Genomic DNA, 21,752 nt, shown 5'->3' on the forward strand with positions numbered 1-21,752 from the left:
GTGTCCTGTGACACCGTGAAGGGAGCATCGTAAAGGAGCGTGGGGGCAGGACTGTGGGGTGAAGTGAGTATCAGGTACAAACAAGGAGAGGGGCTGGAGAAAGAAACAGGGAAAGCGCTCTGGGGTCTCAAGTGTGGGTCTGAGAGCTGGATCTGAGCCTCCGCCCCACCGCCCAACAACCGTGTGACCTCGAGGCCTCCTTGCAGGCCTCTGAACCGTGGTTTCTGCATCTGTCTGAAGTAGATGATAATATCTGCAAGATGCCTATGCAAGACCGGGCACATGGCTAACAAATGAAAAATGACAGCTGTCTCGTTAATTATTAGTTACTACTTATTAGCCATCACAACTCCTACTGCGGGAGAGCAGAGCTGAAGGAGAGGTGCTGGTGGATGGAGGAGGGGACAGGGACGAAAATCTGGGAGCAACACCAGTAACCCTTCCCAAGGTCCAGGGTTAAAGGGGAATAAAAGTCAGTCTGTAGGACCTAGTGACACATTCAAAACCTAAGCTAAGCTAACAAACAATACTAAACTGGGTTCATTACGTGCTCTGTAATTCGCTCATTTACACACCCAAATTAGCCATGAATATAACCCCTTTTCCGACTCGGAGGAGAGAACAGACTTTGGAGGTGGTGGGGAGGTAAATATTTTACAGTTAAAGTGCTCCACCCTGTGCTGCAGAAAGAACCAGAGACACCCAGTGTGATGGTGACGATGGTGATGATACCAGCATAACCATTTGGTGTATCTCAGGGGACACCAGAGTCTATGCTCCTAACCACAGCCAGGTGAGCTCTCCTGACATGCGAGGGCCTGGTCGAGAGCTGCGAGGCCTGTGTCATTAACCCATGCAAGACGGCTGAAGTGACAACTCAATTTCGTCACACACATTCACCCAGCAACCATTCCCTGAGCACAGGGGAGAAGGCGGCAGGAGAGCCTCTGACGGGGAAACCAGGAGTGCGCTGGTGTAGGCTGGGGGCATATGCGGCTGGGGATGGCGCACATCAGGCAGAGATGGGAGAGGACTGCAGCAGGAGGAAGCGCACGGGAGGCATGGAGCAGGAGCAGGCGCACCTGAGCAGAGGGAGCGCCTTCACTGTCTAAGGGCACGCAGACCACCACTAGCACTGCTCATGCACAAAGCTAAGGTGACAGCCAACCTGCAGAGAGAGAGGTCTGGAGTTAGCGGATTTTGCAGAATACAACCATGACCTACAAGATGGAAAGGCAGGTAAGTGAATACAGAGGGCCCAGGTCTCAGCAAGGGTGAAAGAAAACGGCCGAGGGCCGCCAGGCCACCGGAGGAAGTCATTACAGAATCTACATTGCGGCTGCACCACCAACGCTCACACTTCCACGGCAACATCTCGCCATCACCTCCTTGTTGGCCTTGCTGCCTTTGAAAGAAATGACTTTAAAAAAAAAAAAAAGAAAAAAGAAATGACTTTTACTCCCTAAAAGAATCCTTTCACTTACACAGCTCCTTTCATCCCGCAGAGGACTTACACCTGCATGATCCCATTTGCTCTGGGCTGCAGGCTGGCTGTCACCTTAACTTCCCTCTAGTAATGGTTTGGTAAGACCCCAGGCAGTGAGAAGCTCTCTGCTCATGTGCAGAATGAGAACTGGGGAGTAATGCCGGATGGCAGCTAATCTCTCCCAAGACTGAAGTACAGCCCGGCAACACTGGCAGAAAGAAGTGAACTGTTGCCTCAAGCTCTAGGGACACTTTCTGGAGAAATCCTTTGGGAATCCTTGAGACCTGCAAGAATGAGAGATGTTTTTAAAGGGAGTACAGATCATAAGTGTCCTCCCAGGTAACAACAGAGAGAGCAAATGCGTCTCCAGTTCAGAACATCCAGATAAGTGTGAGAACAACAGACTTGTCAATGAATAGGACCTTGCGTCCCGTGACTGTCACTTGGTCAAAAAAATTTTTGTTAAATTTTAGGTATGGATGGAATTTTAAGGATGAGTCTCCTGGCTCGCTCTGTACTAGACAGGAGATCTTTATTTTAAAAGGGTGAGGGGTGTGGAGGGATAAACTGGGAGCTCGGGATTTGCAGATACACACTACTATATATATAACAGATGAACAGCAAGGTCCTACTGTGTGCCGCAGGGAACTATAGTCAATACTTTGTAATAGCTTATAATGAAAAAGAATATGAAAAGGAATATATATATGTATAAGTGAATCACTATGCTGTACACCAGAAACTAACACAACATTGTAAACTGACTATAATAAATAAAAAAAATTTTTTTAAGTTCTTAATTCTAGTGAGGCCTTTCTGGCCTACCCTGCCCAAAATTTTCACCTCACTAGCATTTCACATCCCTTTTGTTGCTTTATATTTTTATTCTTAGCATTGGTTTTACATGCTATATATTTTACTTTTTCCACCTTGTTTATTGCCTCTCTGTTTCCCCAGTGGAATGTAAGGCCTATGAGGAAGGGATTCTGTCTGTTTTGAGCAGTGATATATCCTTAACACCTAGGGCAGAGCCTGGCTTGGAGGTGAATGAACTCATAAATGAAGTGGACACGTAAAGGCACACGCATACAACGTTGTGAAAGGCATATTTCTTATCTCACTGAGTCCAAAAGCTGCAGCCAGGGAGACAGAACCCTAATAAGGTTCGTACACTATGAGAAAAAAGATCAGAGTTATGCCAAGTTGGGAAAAAAATGTATGTTCAAGATAGAGATTTATAAAATACAGGAAAACAGAATGAACTAGGCTAAAAACAAACACCACAGGCCATCTCATCACTAAAGGGCAACCACAGCTGTCAGGTTTCCTTCTTTTTAAAAAGATATTTAACATAGTTGAAGTCATACTGACTATATAACGTCACGTACTGGGTTTTTCACTTAACGTTAAAAGCTTAAAAGTGTTTGCTTAATATCACTTGGCATTCATTGAAGGGAGGACCTAATCAAGTGAAATTTACCATGGAACCTTGTGCCAACCCTTGTGAATTTCAAAGTTGGGCTCAAGATGCATTTTAGGAATGTAAGTTCAAAGATGACACAGATGTTCAAAATGTAGATCAAAATTTAGTATCATCCAGGGCACACACACAGACTACACTGCCCAGCCTCCTTTGGAGTTAGCTGTGGCCATGTGACTGAGTTCTAGCCAAAGTGGTGTGCGACATTTACAGGTCTGGACCAGGGAACCTCCCACCTGTGCTGTTCCACTCTTTCCCTTTCTGCCAACTGGATCCTATCAGCAATGTGGTCTTTGGATCTGGCGGGGCCCCAAAACAGGAGGAGCCTGAATCCCTGAACTCAGTGGAAGAGTCACCTGCTAACCAGAAACACCCACCTTGAACATGAGCAAGAAATAAACTTCTGTTGCATTTGAGCCATTACACATTTTTAAGTCTATTTATAGCTGCCAACTAGCCTACCCTACCTAATAGAAGTCTCATAAGCTTTATTTTCTCTAATAGAGTAAGAAAGCTTATCCATCAGTACAAACAAGATATTGACATAACTGAAGACTATATTGTTATTCATTTAATAAGCATTTATTAAATGTCTACGATGTGTCAGACACGTGCTAAGCACTGCAGCAACATTCCAATGTGCTGACATTCCCAGTTTTTCTTCACTGAAAGAGACACAGGACAGGAATGTCTTTTCCCAGCCCTACTTTCAGCTCTGGAACCCATGTGCCCTTATTACTGCTGACCCTCTGGCTTACAGACCGCAGTTCCTCCGGCTTTCCTCACAAGAGGGGTGGCTGGAGGGGCCTCTGACGTCGCCCACCCCAGCAGACTTGGAGATGAGCTGGGGAGGGAGTGGGACGGGTCTCCAGTACCTGGCACCTGCGGCCAGTACTGGGAGCGCTGGCAGCGCCAGCTGTCCAGGGGCACGTCTAGGGCAGCACACTGCAGGGAAACGGGGCTGCTGCTCCCAAAGGCCCATGTATCAGTATCGAGAGTCCGGATGGAGGTAAATCTCAAGGCAGATGAATAATTGGGTTTTGCTCATGCTTTGCCAAAAAATCACAAGCCTACATTTCCCACAGGCAAATAATAAACTCGATCGGGCCCCCTTCCAGGATTTCTGCCTTTTGGCAGGACAGTGCTGGTGAAAAGGAAGTGTGGGGCCAGGCCCGAGGAAGTACTGCAATGGCGTACCTTACAGCCAGACAGCCCAGAATAAGCCCAATCCCCCATCTGTACTTCCTGCCACTCAAGGGACCAGTCGTATTTCTTATAGAAAAGAAAGACTGCAGAAAGGACAAGAAGGGGGAACAACTCTAATTATGTTCTCAGGGCTCAACCTCAAATTCACACCAAAGTAACTTGTAAGATAGAAAGGAAACACAAAACGTTCCTGAAATGCTTTGCCCTCGGTATTTTGGCAAAAAGCAACCCAACATCTCAGTTGCTCTGGTCAAAATTTGTAGTTTTAAACAAACGCTCCCAACCCATTTTATAATTTGAGGTCAAGCCAGCAGTGACCAATGCCAGGGCATGTTTAAAAGCAGCATCAGGAATCTAACAATGTTGTCATTTAAAGGAGATTCAGTTCAAGGCGGCAGACAAAGGGTAACAGCCTCACCTGGCCAACGGTTCACAAGAACCCAGCTTCTCACTGAAGGGTCTCAGAACAATCGCTAATGTGGGCTCAGACGCTGGTTCTCTGTGCAAACTGTGGGAAGCCCGTTTAACCTTGGTCAGCCTCTCCCACAGCCCCATCGGAGGAAACATGGTCCAGGAAGTCAGGTCAAATACTTAGAAAATGGCTCCAGCTGGGTCTTAAACATTACAGTATTGTCGCCTGAAAGAGATCCCTGTCCAATTCTGCGTGCAGGCCCATGAACAATCACTCGCTCCTTCCAACACTAGTTGACAGCCTACTGCATGAGTAAGGATAAAAACACAATGATAAGATCCCACAGAAGGAGAACGTAAGCAGCAAGGTAAAGCAGGAATGAGGACGAGCAGTCAGGATTCACTGTCTATCACCTTAGTCATTAACACGGAGAAAACCCGTGGGCAAATCCCAAATAAACTCAGGGGCCCTTGGTTTATTTGTGCAATGAAAGGGCTGAATCAGAGAAACCTGGGGGTCTCTTTATAGTTCCACATTTCATGTAGCTTTGCAGGGACTGTAACTCTTCTGTGTCCATCTGAACCTCCCTTCAAAGCTTCGTATAGGTTTATGCTAAAACAGCACACTCACTTATCAACACGTCTAATAATGAAACAGAGAGAGGCTACCAGAATCACCCACGGATTTGGTCTCAAGGCCTTTAAGGGAGCACCTCGAAACTGTAACAAAATTAACCTAGTGGCTTCATCTTCACTAAGAATGTATTCTAAACCATGAACGTATCTGCCCACTGACAGCAACCAGAGGCAGCAACATGACCCAAGTCAGCGACAAGAGCCACTCCAAATGTCTCAACTGTGTCTTCCTGGGGCTGTGTATCTGCCACCTGCCTTCCTCCCCACCGCCCCCGGCCCTGGGGAAAGCCCCTGCATTAGGAGGATGCACGTGATTTTCTCCTTTACCTTCCAGTAACCCCAGTATCAGAGACAGAGGTAACCAAAAACTGAAAGCGTCTGCCTGCCAACTTGAATCCTTAACTAGATGATGAGGTATCATGGAAATCACCGAAGTGGTAAGACGTGTGACGCATCCACAGGCCAGAAGCCAAGGACACATCATGTGCCATCTTCACATTTCTCATGACCCAAGTTCCCCAGGTACCAGTGTGTTCTTCATGGAGCAGAATAAACGGTTACATCAACTGCAAAAATTCCAGCAGGTACATATCTGTGGCACAGAAGAAATCATACAAGGCTTGCAGAAAACCAGACTGGGCTAAAAATTATGTCTTGCCTCCATTTGGTTCTTTCTCTTCTTGGGTTGTTGAGAGGAGAGCTTAAAATGAGCCAACATTTAGGCTGTTACTGGTCTCAAACTTCACACGGGCCAATTCACAGCAGTAGGGTCAGGCTTTCCTCTTTTAGTCACTGTTCACATTTCAAACAACAACCAGAGCTGACACCATGGCGTTTACTGTGCGGCAGACAGGGCCCTACACTTTATACGTCTAGTAACTCACGTAACCCTCCCGAGGACCCTTCTGAGGTGGACTACGATCCTAGAAGAGGAGACTCAGGCTTAGAAGAATTAAGTAACTTGCTCAACGTCACACAACTCATTAGAGGCAGTGCCAGGGTCTGAACTCAGGCAATGAGGCTCTGGACTTCACAGTCAGAACCACTATGCAGAACTGCCCACAAATGTAAGGCCAAGTTTTCCCCCACTGGCTGAGCCCTCAGTGACTGCCTGGGCTCACAACTACACCACCACCCAGCGGTCACTCTCAACAAATGACCTCCCCCATCCTTCAGAGAGAGTATACAGGCTCCCCGCGGGTGACTGATCTGTGCCAGGGGTTGTCTTTTTAAAACCCCGCCTAGATCCTCCCTGTTTTCTCAGGCCAAACCCCCTCTCTGGCTGCCTGGGAGACCTCGCTCTCCGAATCCCTTCTATCATTCATCTTCCGTCTTCTTCTCTCCCCCTCAACCCGTAAGCATGTTCAAACTTACCACCTGCCGAAAACCCCCTATAACCTTCTCTGATCTTGCTCCACTTCGAATTCTGTAATCTCAGCCGCTGTCTGACTCCCTGACCACAGACGAATGGCTTACTTTCTCTAACAGGCTTCCATTTCTGCGTCTACATAAGGAAGGCACTGGACCAGACGGTCTCTGAGTTCTTTCCAACATCTGTGGTTCTTAATAGAGATTTCTTGGAACAAGTTTAGTTTCTTCCCTGTCCCCTGAAGCCCCAAAGTTAATGTCCTTCTAAGCCTGTCAGCTGTTTCCCCAGCCAGCATGCGCTCCTCTTTCTGTCCATTCATTTCCCAAATCTTGGTTTTCCTTTAAGACCGAGCTTCCACCTCACCTGCTCCAGGGTCTCCCGGTCTTTAACTCTCATGAAACTTTCGTTATTAATTACCATCGAGCAGTCTCCATCAACAGCGCCTTCCTGTCACCTTACTCTTCTGTGTCCCTCACCTAGACTAAGTGCTCAGCGAGCAGGGACCAGGCCACGTTCCTCTGTAACCTTTAGAGGACCTCACGCTAAGGGTCTGCCACCCTCTTACACACAAATTTACACAACGTAACTCTTCATTCACGAGCATCATTCCAAGTCAGCAAGAGGAAAGCTTAGCTAACTCCTTGATTTTCTCCTCTCGGAATCAGAAACGGTTATAGCCACATTTCCCTTTGATCCAAACCTAAGTGATCACAAGCAATGCAACTTTCTGGGTGTCTGGCCGGTCTGGGTTCTGCCTCCACTAACACACATTCTCCATGCTTAGTAAGTTCCCTGACTTTAACACACAGCATTATGTTACTTCCTCACACTTGGAACCAAATTTCCAGGAAACATCTGGAATAATATCAGAGAGCTGGTATTCGATCAAAACGACATCCTCTGCTTTATTCACTTGGAAGTGACTAATTTCAACCCTTAGGTTTGAGCGCAGATGGATGTGCATGTTTCAGGGGCTTGCCAGCACGCACCCACGGGGCTGACGAGCCCCCAGGGAAGACCCTGAACGGCGCTCACCTCCTCGGCCCTGAGAGAACTGCCGGGGCACCACCCGTACAGTGAATGCTGTTCTCTGCTGGGCGGCGGTCCTGGCTCACCACTGCCTACTCAGAGTGAATCCCAAGGCTCCTCAAGCAGAATTTTAAACTCAGTTTGTTTTAAATGAATGCTGCACAGCACTGGTTCTCACCCCCGGCCACAGGTGAGACCCTCCTGGAGCACTCACAAACACCAGTGCCCGGCTTCCTTCCTTCCCTTCTCACAGCCCTTCAAAGGTTTCTACCCAATTGGTTTAGAGTGATTTTTCTTAAAAGCACCTCAGCTATACTGAATGAATGAAGGCATTATTGCTAAGTGTTTTAGGTATTATAACGCACTGGGGCTGTGTTTTTCAAAAGGAGTCTTTTGTTCGTGGAAAACTGGTGAAATTCAAATACAGTCTCCGTTTAGTAAACAGTATTGTACCAATGTTAATTTCCCGGTTTTGTCATGGTGCTAAAGTTTTCTAAGATGCTCACTGTAGAGGAAGCTGTGGGAGTGGTTTATAGGAACTCTGAATTATTTTTGTGACTTTTCTCTAAGTCTGAAAGTAACTCAAATTAAAAAGATTTTTTTAAGTCCTTCATTTTAAAAACGCATACTTAAATATTTATAAATGAAATGATATGCCTGAGATTAGACCTGAAAAACAGACCAGTTGGGAGGTGGCAGGGAGTTGAGTGGGGGTGTGGCTGAAACAAGAGTGTTCACAAGTTGATGTCTACTAGCCAGGCAATGAGCACTGGAAGGTTCACAGTGTGTGTGTAAAATTTTCCATCATATATATTGGAGGAAAAAATTCCCAGGTGATTCTAATGCATTCAGGGCCAAGAAACACTGCTCGGGAGTCTGGAAGACGTGGGATAATGAGGAGCTCTGTCTAGTACTATCAGCTACAAGACACTCTACCCGGCCCTTGACAATGAGCTAGTCACTGCAGCTTTCTGCACCACACTTTATCCTAAACTAGTAGAAGACTTTACAAAAAGAAGACAAGAAGCATTAAAAAGTTGACTTACTCTAAAATCTTCTGAGAGTTACTGTCACAGTTAATTTCTAGCACAGTCCAAATGGTAAGGTCTTACGTCTACAAAAGCATTTCCCTCAGAGTGCTCTAAAAGACACTGCCTCTATAGCATGTTAATAGAAGTTACCTTCTACTCTACTTCTTAATAGAAGTTAAGGGTTTTAAGTTTGAAAAGTGCTGATTTTCTTTACTGCAAGATACCTACGAACTTTTAATAAGGTAATAGGCACTGGGACTTTCCAAGGGTGGTGATGAAACATGCAAAAAGTCTAACCTTCTTTACATGGAGCTAGTTTTATAGAAGTTACTTTGGAAAACTACTCTGGACCAGTGGTGCCCAAATCCCAGGTAATGGAGAATGGCAACAGTATCATTTGATAAGTTTATTAAAATAATGATTCAGAGACCACATCCTAGATCTACGAGGGGAGAGAATTCAGTATTAAAACAAACAAAAAAATCCCAATGATTCTAATGCATTGTCATGTCTGGGACTTAGAGCTCTGTAGATCATAATGTTACAAATATCATATCTGAAAGGCTACATCAATGCCAACTGACATAAAAGGTCATATTAAATAGTCTTCCATATAAATGTATTTAATCCATGAGAGAAGCACATAAATACATTTTATGAAAGGTTAAGTATGAAAATACTGGAGGTGTTGGCAAACAAATATATCAATGTAATTAATGACTACACTGAAATCCCAAGGATGTAGTATGTCTATTACTAACTAATCATTAATTAGCAGTGATTTTCCACCCTTTACTTGTATGTTTCCTCAGGTCCATCTTCTCTTGCCTGAGTCAATGACCAGGACTATTTTGTTAAACTCCAGGGAGTGCCATTCACATAAGTGGTTTCGCCAGGATACAGCCCTGACTTCCTTTTTTTTTATTCAACATGACTTCAGGGAATCAGGAATATAAAACTCTTCTTGGTTGAAAACTTTGGAAAATGTATTTACCTATACCTTGGTGCTCCCAGAGCTGTGCCATGCAGTGGACCAGTCAATGACATATTTAAATGCTTCAGAAAAGTGCCTACTTAACTGTAATTCATAATTATTCAACATTTGTACCATGCTCTCTCATTTACCAAGTACTGTCACATGAATTATCTTGCTTCTTTCCTCACAAAAACCATGTGGGTTAAGTAGGCATAATCATTTCCAACCAACCAATAAGAATCACCGAGCTTTTCCTGCTAACGCAGTGAAAAAAATACAAATTGAGGGAGATGTCAGGGGTCCTGCTCTTAAGGAACCGATACCCAACTGGAAAACAAAATATAAATTACACACAAGAAGGAGCTGAAGTCAATTTGAAGACATAATGTTAGCAAAAGCAAATCAGTACGGCAGGACTTCACACATACTAATAACAGTTAACACTTACTGAGCAATTTAATAATCTTCACTCAACCCTTGGGGTAGGTTATCATGGTGGGACCCATTTTTCAGATGAGAAAACTGAGACCAAGAGAAGTAACTTATCCCAGCAAATAAGAGGTAAACCAGGATTCAGACTCCAGATTAGTCTACTCCGTGGACCCACAGTTTTCCAACATCACATTTTACTGCTGAGAAAGACAATCTCCCCAGTATGTCAAGACATTTAGATAGAAAATGACTATTTCCCAGAAAGTCTGGATCACTGGCTCTACCGCCCAGGAGAAAAGGACTCAGGAGTCACAGGGAATCACCATAAGTAGGCAATGGTATTTTCTCACAATACTTTACCTCTTTGATTCGTTTAACCAAAGCGTTCTGATCAAAAGCAACGGCCTCTGCACACTGATGGAGGTGGTCCTGATAGCGGAGGCAGAGCTGCAACACCTGCTGAGAATCCAGTTTCTCCAATTTGGTGTTTGTTGGGGAAGTCTGACCACTCAGCAACCCTTCGAAGCAAAAAAAAAAAAAAAAGAAGAAGAAGAAAATCAAATGAAGTGAAATGGAAACTACCAATAAACTTGGGAATAAAGTAGCTTAATAACAAGTTCAATGAAGACAGAGGAAGAGGTTTAAATTTAATCTCACATTTTCTGTCATATGCTAATGACAATCACACCAACTATCCTTTATGGGGTATCTATTATGTGCCAAGCACTTGCAAAATGCTGCTGGTGCATTATTTTTCACACTCATAACTGCCCAGGAAAGTAAGTTATTATTAGCCCATTTTACAGATGAGGAACCCAAGACACCGAGAGGTTAAGTAACTTTCCTAAAGTCACACAGTAAGTGGTTTCTCCAAGACAGAGCTCCTGACCTTCTGGCACTACTTCATGGTATCAGCAATATAAATCCCTCCCTGATGGAAAACCCTGGAAGGTGTACTTACTTAAATCCTTTTAATAATCAAAATGGCTGTCTGAGAAACTGAAAAAAGAAAGAAAATATACAAGGAAAATGTTGGGAGGAGATGCAAAAGTGAAAAAATTTTGTAAGTGAACAGAGCATGAGCTAACCTGCCATAAGCCTCATTCTTTACATTTCCCTCCAACATGAGTTTTGTTGGGTAACTATTACGTTCCGTTAAACATGAGTAGGATATATTTTCAAAGCCTTTCATTCAGGATTACCTTACCTTTAAGGTGTGTAGAGCAGGATAATTATTAGCATTTACAAAAGAAGACATAACAACGAAAGAGGCCAAATGACTTGCTCAGGGTCACTGGCTAAGGCCCAACTAGAACTTGAGCCTCCCGATTTCTGGTCGCATGCTTCTTATCAACCCAAAGGTTGGCACACTCTTTGGTGCTAGGACCCCTTTACCCTCTCAAAATTTACTAAGGACCCCAAAGAGCATCTGTGTATGTAGTTTAAATTCGTATTCACCTACTAAAAATTACAACTGGGAAAATTCTCAAGTATTTATTAAATCATTTAAAAATAAAAATAAGCTCATTACATGTTAACATAGATAACATATTTTAAGGAAAATAACTATCTTCCAAAACAAAAACGTGAGAAAGTGGTAGTGGTTTACAGTTCTTGTAAGTCTTTTAAGTGTCTGGTTTCACAGAAAATAGCTGGATTCTCACACCTGCTTCTGCATTTACTCTGTTGCTATTTCACATCAGGTAGCCGCTGACAAACTCCCCTGTATGCTTGTAACAGAACATAATTAGCAAATGTCCAAGTATCACTGTGAAAACAGTTTTGACTTCAGAGCATCCCTAGGAGGGTCCTGGGGATCTAGGGGACCCCCTCCCACAGCTGGCACGCTCACACCAGGCCACGGCACAGCACGGGGATCGAAGTAAAGACGACAGTGGCTCACACATCAGGCCGGACTCACCCACATCAAGGCTCGGCTTGGGAACTCTTTCCCACTCCAGCCCTGCAACCACCAATGTCAAACCCTCACTGGTTCTGAGATCGTAGGCCCTAAATCAGGCTCTTTCCCCACTAAACAGGCTGTAGGCTGGGCTCCGCAGTGGGGCCATTCCAGAGAATCCTCTCACATCTTCATCTGGCCTGACAAAGCAGAGTGTGACCTGCACCCCCACACTCCACCGCCAGCACCAGGGCCTTCGTGGCACCACTGGCCACCCTAACACAGGAGAGCACCAGGAGCTCCCCCTGAACCTGCCTCCCGAAGCAGCTTTTGATGAGGCTGGTATTTGCAGAAATAAGGATTTATTTTTTTAATCTGAAATTTTTACTGAGATCCTATGTATAAGATCTCGTGTACCCCTTCACCCAGTTTCCGCCACAGGCAACATCTTGCAAAACTGTAATGCAACATCACAATCAGGATACTGACACTGATGCAATCCACTGATCCAATTCCAGCGTCCCACTCTACTTATATTTGAATGTGTGTGCGTGTGTGTTTAGTTCCAGACAACTTTCTCACATGTGTTGGTCTACGTACCAACTACCATAGTCTGAAATGGAGCTGGTCCATCACCATTTTTTGTGCTCCTTTTCATAACCACATCCACCTCTCTCCCCATCCTCACCCCTGGCAACCATTAATCTGCTCACTATTTTAAAAATTTTGTCATTTCAAAAATGTTTAAAAACGTAGAAACAGACTCACAGACATAGCAAACAAACTTACAGGGGGACGAGGGGAAGGGATAAATTGAAAGCTTGGGATTCGCAGATACTAACTTCTATATATAAAAAAACAACAAGGCCCTACTGTTTAGCACAGGGAACTATATTCAATACCTTGTAATGGCCTATAATGAAAAAGAATATAAAAAGAAATATACATGTCTAACTGAATCAGTATGTTGTACACCAGAAATTGATACAACACTGTAGACTGACTATACTTCAATAAAAAAAAAGTTTAAAAACGCAATAATACAACTATTGGGATTGGCTTTTTTCACCCAGCATAATACCTCAGACATTCATCTAAGATGTTGCTTGTACCAACAGTTTGTTCCTTTTTATTTCCGAGTAGTATTCCACGGTAGGTACGTACCAGAGTTTGGTTAACCATTCACCCACTGCAAGACATTTGGGTTGTTTCCAGTTTGGGGTTATTACAAAGCTGCTATGAACAGTTGTTAGACAGGTTTTTGTGTAAACTTAAGCTTCCCTCTCTCTGGGATAAATGCCCACGAATGCAAATGCTGGGTTGCATGACAACTGCGTGTTTAGTTTTATGAGAAACTGCCAAACTGTTGTCTAGAGTGCCTGCAACCAAGAAAATGGGAGACTTTTCAGACCACTAAAATCTCCTAACAAAATGATCAAGGGCTATCCTATTACTGAAAAGAATTCAGTTCTAGGAATGCAGACTTGGGAAGAAAGGAACCTAAAATTTTTTGCTGTCAATCCAGGAGTGAAGTAGAAAAAGATTGAGGAGGCACCATGGGAAGAGGAATGAGTGATTCTGTACCATCAAAAGTGGGGATTTATAGATGTACACTACTATATACAAAACACATAACAACATCCTACTGTACAGCACAGGGAACTAACTATTTTCAGTATCTTGTAATAGCCTATGATGTAAAAGAATATGAAAAGTAGTATGTATATATGTGTAACTGAATCACTATGCTGAACACCAGAAATTACCACAACACTGTAAACCAAGTATACTTCAATTAAAAAAAACTTAAAAATAAAGAGAAGGAAAAAAAAGAGGGCCAAGATAGTGCAAAGGCCATAAAGTAAACACTGATACCTCCAACAAGACAAAAATTAAGACTCCTTATGACAAAAAAACAGTGTAAGTTAAAAAAAAAAAAGCAGAAAATATTTGCAAATCATATTACAAAGGGTAAGCTTCCTATTAGAAAAAGAGCTCCCAGAAATTGGCACTTCACTCCTAATACTCTATTCTTCCACCTATTTATGGTTAGTTTTTCATGTCAAATAAAGTTTATAAATTATGTCTTCTTTACTGTGCTGAAGATCAAGGCCATTCTCCTCAGCCTTCTAATTCTTCTTTAGCTTAAAACAGTGATGCACACAAAATAGATGTTTTTGAGTTAAAAACCTGATCTAATCTACAGAAACAATAAAAGGATCATTGCTTCCAGGGGTTTGGGGAGAGCGAGGGAGGGAGGAATGAATAGATGGAGCACAAGGGATTTTTAGGGCAATGAAATTATTCTGTGTGACACTACAGTGGTGGCTACGTGGCAATACACATTTGTCAAAACCCATAGAATGTACAACACCAAGAATGAACCTTAATGTAAACTATGGACTTTGGTTGACAATAATGCGTCCATGTTGGTTCATCGACTGTACCAAATACGCCACACTGATGAGGGATGCTGAGGGTAGGGGAGCATAAATGTGTGGGTGGGGAGGGCCATGTGCGAACTCTGTATTTTCTGTTCAATTCTGCTGTGAACCTGAAACTACTCTTAAAAAAAAAAAAGTCTATTAATAAAATTTAAAAAAAATCTGATCTAATAGACTCCATATTTGCAAATGGTAAATACAGGAGACATTTCCTAAGACCTGCTGAAACCACTCTGTTTATACAGGAATGGAGAGTGGGCTCCAGGGGAAGGGTGAGGACCAAGACTGAATCCTACACAGACCCAGCAAACTGCCATCTGTACCTACCTCTTTGTGTAAAGTGTTGAGTGGAAAAATCATCAGGGTTAGAAATTTGGAAACTATTTTGCTGAGCAATCTTTTTCTGTCTGAAATGTCAGGTAGGAAAAAAAGTTTTTCTAAAGCATACAACAGAGTCATATGGGTATTAACCTATGCTATTACCAAACTGAATTTGTTAACTTTTAGAGGCTTAGCTGCTTCCAGGACTAGAAATGAGTATTATGAGTAGTGGGGCTCATATTAGGGAAATAGGGTAACAAGCTCCATTTCCTGCTACAGAATCCAGAAAGCAGAATGTGTGTAACTTTAACAAAAGTTATTGTGAAGATACAATTAAGCAACAGATTATAAAAAAAAAAAAAAAAGAAATCCTCCCCAAAACTAATAGGGGATTTTGGACTCTGTTGGTCACAGTATATTTCAAAGTCCAAAGTACATACGCCATGTGTATTGCTTACCTAACGTAAACTCTCGTTCTCAAAGGCACTCCCTCCTCTGCCTTTACAGAGAGGGAAAAGTCTAAAAACACTTGTCCAGCTTGGACAGGACCTGACGATGTGTGTTAGTGATCAACTCCTTTGGGGTATTTAGAAAAGGGTGTCCTCCATGACTGGTCCCCTTAGGAGCTTTTATATCCATCTGGTCACTTCAGAGGCACATCAATCTCACCCAGGAGAAGCCGCCGCCTAGAATGGCTACCATGATTGTTCTGGTTAAACTATGTGGCAGGAGAGACTGCAAGTGCAGACAAGCCGAGTATGACATGCCAAGCCATCATGATGTTTGGTGTGGAGAGAAACAATCCTCCCAGGATCTCCCTCCTAACAGCTTTCAGTAACTACCCCAAGGGCCAAGGAAGACAAAAGACTGGATGTCTGTGTCCCCCCCCAAATTCATATGCTGAGACCTAATCCCTAATGTGATGCTATGAGGCAGGGCCTTTGGGAGGCAATTACTCATGAGGGTGGAGCCCTAATGAATTGGATTAGCGCCCTTACAAAAGAGACACCAGAGGGCCTGACGGCCCACCCACCATGTGAGGACGCAGCCGTCTATGAATCAGGAAGTGGTCCCTCACTAGGCACTGAATCTGCTAGCACCCTGATCCTGGACTTCCCAACTTCCAGAACTGTGAGAAATAAATTTCTGCTGCTTACAAGGCACCCAGTCTATGGTATTTCGTTACAGCAGCCCAAATGGACTAAGGAAACATGGGGAGAGCTGATCTGAGTTCCATTATTTATTAGCTGCGTAGATTTGGACAGTTCACCTTATACCTCTGAGCCTCAGTTTTCCCATGTAAAATTGGGGGTGATAACCACCTCCCTTTAGGGTTTGCCTAGCCTACAGTAGGATCTTGATTGGTATCTGTTCCCTTTACCCTTGCCTTTCTTAAGACTCAGGAGGTGTAGGGGCACTCAGGCTTCTAGGGAATTGGCTGTAGGTTACAGAAAGCCCTTCGTCCCTCAGGTTCAGGCACCCATTTGTGTCCATGGCCAAGGGCCCTGGCTTATGAGACCAAAGAAACAAGAACAGACGATGTCAACAACCAAAAGCAGACACAGGTTTTCCAAAGGTGATCAGTATCCACAAATGAGACACCTCAGTATCTTCAAGAAATCCTGCCCACTGTTATAAACTTAACTTAGCTTTTCATAATCTCCTTCACTTCTTCCTCCCAAAGAATAAAGCAAAAGGCTCAACTCATTATCCTCCTTTAACAATATATAGGTTCAAAGAGTTGCTCTGCTGTTGAACTTAAAGGCCAGAGAAGGGAGGCAGCGTGAGATAATTTAAAAAGTATAAGCTTTTGAGTCAGGTGGACCTGGAAATTTAAATCCAAGGATTGCCATTTACTACCTATGTGATGTAAGGGAAGACACTTAACTTGAACTCAAACCCTATAAATTAAATACTATCTATAAATTAAATACTGTCTACATTAAAGGAGTACTGTGAGAATTCTATCTAGTTATGCCTAGCACAGTATCTGGCAGAGAAAAGGTACTCAATTCATGTTAATTTCCTCAGTGTCCCCCAAATCTCCAACAACCAGCTGTTGCCATAGTCAAATAAGCAGGGTGTCAAAATCTGGCTGTATGACTGACCAATCCTACCATATATGAGTATTTGCTAGCACCTCCTTCTATGTAACAGCACTATAGAAAATAATTTAAAAATGAAACCACTCCTCAAGCAAATTGCCAGAAGAAGCAGAGTTAAATACAAAAAAGCAGATGTAGAGACTAAAATTAAAAAGAACCAAAAAAAAAAAACCCCCAAACCCAATTCAAAAATGGGCAAAGGACTCAAAGAGGCATTTCTCCAAAGATATACAAATGTCAATAAGCACATTAAAGATGCTCAACATCACTAATCATTAGGGAAATGCAGAACAAAAGCACAATGAGATACCACTTAACCATTAGAATGGCTACAATCCAAATAACAGAAAATAATAAGTGTTGGTGAGGATGTGGTGAGACTGGAACCCTTGTGCATTACTGGTGAGAATGTAAAATGGTGCACCCACTGTGGAAGACAGCATGGCAGTTCCTTAAAAAAATTAAACATAGAGGGGACTCTGGGAAGACGGCCGAAAGGGAAGCACCAGGAATCTGTCTTCCCACCTAGACAACATTTGCTCAGGTAGAATCTATCTGATGCAACTATTTTGGAACTCTGGAGTCACTTCCAGGGTAAGGCTTGGATGGTAAACTGTGGCTTATTTCAGTCACTTTTCAGCTCTTAGCAGAGCAGCCTCTATGCATCCCTGAACCCCTGTGGCAGGAAGCTGTGTATTCCTGGAGCAACATACACACAGCTTGCAGGAGCCAGGGCGGGCAAAAGGACCCTGCCCTCCAAATATCAGCAGCCTGTATTCTGATCACTGGCTTCTAATCACAAAGGTGCAGAGAAGGAGGCAGTGGCCACTGCTGTTGCACATCTTCCACTGTTATGGGCCCCTCTCCCTCCAGCTGAAGTGACTTGCAGGGAATTGAAAGGGCTGGCACCTTTCTTCTTCCCTTTCATTTTTCTCTTTTTCCCCTTTTGGAGCTCGACGTCAAACATTCAAAAGCAACTACATATACAGGGAAAATCAGAAAGCCATTGTGCATGTCCAGGAAAGGGTCAGGCTCAGAAAAGATCTAAGAAGACCCTAAACTTCAAGCTGATCCTCAGCAGTGAGACAGCCTACAACAATTAAAAAAACAAGCAAACAAAAATAAAAACAAAAAACAAAAGCAAAAGCCAGCAAACCCTAGGAAAGGAGAAGAATCTGATTTCTGGAGTTATTTTATTATTAGATTCAAAGTCCAGTATTCAACAACAACAAAAAATCATAAAGCCCACAAGAAACAGAAAAGAACTCAAAGGTACAAACAACCCAACAGAAACTGTCCCTGAAAAAGATCTGATTACAGATCTACTACACAATTATTTTTAAACAACCGTCTTAAAGATGCTCAAACAACTAAAGGAAGGCATGGAGAAAGTCAAGAAAAATAATGTATGAACAAAATGGAGATACTTCAAGAGATAGAAAACCTAAAAAGAAACAAACAAAAAAAATCTGGAACTGAATATTACCATAACTAAAATGAAAATTTCACTAGAGTGATTCAAAGGCAGATTTGAGCAGGCAGAAGAATCAGTGAATTTGAAGTAGGACAATGTAAATTACCATGTCCGAGGAAAAGACTGAAGAAAAGTAAACAGAGCCCTAAGGGACCCGTGGGACACCACCAAGCAGACCGACAAACACATTGCAGCAGTCCCAAAAGGAGAAAAGAGAAAGAAGCAAAGAAAATACTTGAAGAAATACTGGCTGAAACCTCCCCAAATTTTATGAAAGACATGAATGTATAAATTCAGACGTTCAACAAACTCCAAGTAGGATGAACTTTAAGAGATCCACACGAGGACACATTACAGACGGTCCACAGCTTATGATGGTTCAACTTAATGATTTTTCAACTTTATAGTGGTGCAGAGCAATACATGCTCAGTAGAAACTGCTCCTTGAATTTCGATCTTTTCTCAGGCTAGCAATATGTAGTATGATATTCTTTCATGACACTGGGCACCAGCAGTGAGCCATAGCTCCAAGTCAGCCATGTGATCACAATGGTATACTTAAAACCTTTCTGCATGCAGACAACCATTCTTTTTTCACTTTCAGACAGTATTCAGTAAATTACATGAAATAGTCAACACTTTATTATAAAATAGGCTTTACGTTAGATGATTTTGCCCAACTGTAGGCTAATGCAAGTGTTCGGAGCGTGTTTAAGGCTGGCTAAGCTAGGCTATGATATTTGGTAGGGGTTAGGTGTATTGAATGCATTTTCAGCTTACAACATCTTCTTCAACCTATGCTGGGTTTACTGAAACATAATCCTATCAAAAGCTGAGGAAGATCTGTATAATCAATCCAACTGTCAAAAATCAGAGAGAAAAACAATTTTGAAAGCAGCAAGGGAAAAGCAACTTATTCCATATAAGGGATCCTCAGTAAGATTATCAGATTTCTGAACAGAAACTTTGGAGGCTAGAAGGCAGTGGGCTGATATATTCAAAGTGCTTTTATATTCAAACCTGTCAATCAAGAATCTTATATGCAGCAAAATTGTCTTTCAAAAGTGAGGGAGAAATTAAGACATGCCCAGATAAACAAAAGCTGAGGGAGTTCATTACCACTAGACCTGCCCTGAAAGAAATGCTAAACAGAGTCCTACAGTCCTGAAAGGAAAGGATACCTGACAGTAATTTGGAGCTGTATGAATAAAGATCTCAGTAAAGGTAAATACACAGGCAATTACAAATGCTAGCATTATTATAACAATGGCGTGTAACTCCACTTTTTGCTTTCTACATGATTTAAAAGACTAGCATATTTTTAAAAAATTGTTAGTTTATGTTTTTGGACAATGTATATAAAGGTAATTTTGTGACATCTACAACTGACAGGAGTGAAGATGGAGTTATAAAGGAGCAGAATTTTTATGGTACTGAAGCTAATCTGATATAAATTTTATTTAGAGTGTTATACATTTTAGTATGTAAAATATAACCCCCATAATATTAGCAAATAAAATAAAGAATATACAAAAGAAAATGAGAAAGGAATTTAAACATTTCACTAAAAAAATCAACTAAACACAAAAGCAGCTGGAAAATAAGGGCCAAAAAAGCTATAAAGTATAAAAGAAAACAAGGAGCAAAGTGACAGAAGTAAGTCCCTCCTCATCAGTAATTACTTTGAATGTAAATGGAATAAACTCTCAAATCAAGAGACAAGAGTGGCATCATGGATTTAAAAAAAAAAAGTGTGATCCAACTATATTCTATCTACAAAAGACTCACTTCACACCCAAAAACACAAACAGGTTGAAAGAGAAAGGATGGTAAAAGATATTTCACACATATAGTAGACAAAAGAGAGAAGGGATAGTCATACTAATTCAGACAAAATATACTTCAAATCAAAAAAGTTTACAAGAAACAAAGAAGGACATTATATATTAATAAACGTTTCAAATCAGCAAAAGACATAACACTTATAAACATTAACGCACCTAGATACAGACCATCAAACTATATTATGCAAAAACTGACCAAACTGACATGAGAGGTAGTTCTACAACAATAGTTTGTGATGTCAATATCCCATTCTCAATAATGGCTAGAACAATCAGCAAAAGGTAAGTAAGAAAACAGAGGATTTGAACAACACAGTAAACCGATTATATGTAACAGAAATATACAGAACACTCTACCCAACAATAGAACACAGAGCTTTTCAAGTCCACATGGGACATTTCCCAGGATAGATCGTATGTCAGGCTACAAGTTAAATCTCAACAGATTTTAAAAGAGAGATACACAGTATCTTCTCTTACCACAACAGGTTGAAGTTAGAAATAAAGAAAGGAAAATTGAAAAATTCACAAACTTGTAGAAATTAAACCACCAATGGGATCAAAGAAGAAATCACAAGGGAAATTAAAAAACTGAGACAAAGAAACCAAAAACATAACATAAAACTTAAGGGATGCAGCAAAGCACACTAAAGGGGAAATTTATAATAAATGAATATAGTAAGGTAGCAGGATACAAAGTCAACACACAAAAAGTCAGTTGCATTTCTGTACGCTAACAATGAACAATCAAAAAGGAAATTAAGAAAACAATTACATTTATAGTAATATCAAAAAAATTAAATACTTAGGAATTAACCAAGGAGATGAAAGACTTGTACAATCAACAGTCCAAAACACTGCTGAAAGAAGTTGAAGAAGACACAAATAAATGGAAAGACAACTCATGTTTCATAAACTGGAAGACGTAATATTATTAAGATGTCAATATCACCCAAAGTGATCCACAGTTTCAACATAATGCCTATCAAAGTTCCAACATTTTTTGCAGAAATAGAAAAACACATCCTAAAGTTCATATGGAATCTCAAAGAATTCTCAATAGTCAAAACAATCCTGAAAAAGAAGAGAAAAGCTGGAAGACTCACACTTTGTGATTTCAAACTTACTACAGACCTGTAATAATCAAAACAATGTGCTACTGGCATAAACACAGACTTAAAGATCAATGGAATAGAACAAAGAGCAGAAATAAACCTTCATACATATGGTCAAACTATTTTCTACAAGGGTGTCAAGACCACTCAATGGGGGAAAGAACAGTCTTTTCAGCAAATGGTGCTGAGAAAACTGGAGATCCACATGCAAAAGATGAAGCTGAACTTTTATCTACCACCACCTACAACAATTAACTCAAAATGAATCAGAGACCTAAAACTATAAAACTCTTCAAAGAAAACAAAGGGCAAAAGCATCAAGACATGGATTTGGCAATGATTTCTTGGACATGACACCAAAGATACAGTCAATAAGAGGAAAAAATAGACAAACTGGACTTTATGAAAATTTTTAAATTTTATGCATCAAAAAGCCCTATCAAAGAGTAAAAAGGCAGTCCAGAGAATGGGAGCCAATACACGCTAATCATGT

General features: G+C 41.8%; 1 protein-coding gene across 4 annotated transcripts in view; it reads right to left on the reverse strand.

The window, feature by feature from the left end:
- The window catches only part of BORCS5 (BLOC-1 related complex subunit 5), a 68,636-nt gene that overhangs the window by 6,766 nt on the left and 40,118 nt on the right, over positions 1-21,752 (reverse strand). For all 4 annotated transcript variants that reach the window (XM_032473122.1, XM_032473124.1, XM_032473125.1 and 1 more), the window contains one exon: positions 10,417-10,574. In XM_032473122.1, the coding sequence (XP_032329013.1) occupies positions 10,417-10,574 (158 nt within the window). The remainder of the gene's footprint in view (positions 1-10,416; positions 10,575-21,752) is intronic.

The sequence above is a fragment of the Camelus ferus genome, chromosome 34, assembly GCF_009834535.1.
Source record: "Camelus ferus isolate YT-003-E chromosome 34, BCGSAC_Cfer_1.0, whole genome shotgun sequence".
Classification (NCBI taxonomy): domain Eukaryota; kingdom Metazoa; phylum Chordata; class Mammalia; order Artiodactyla; family Camelidae; genus Camelus; species Camelus ferus.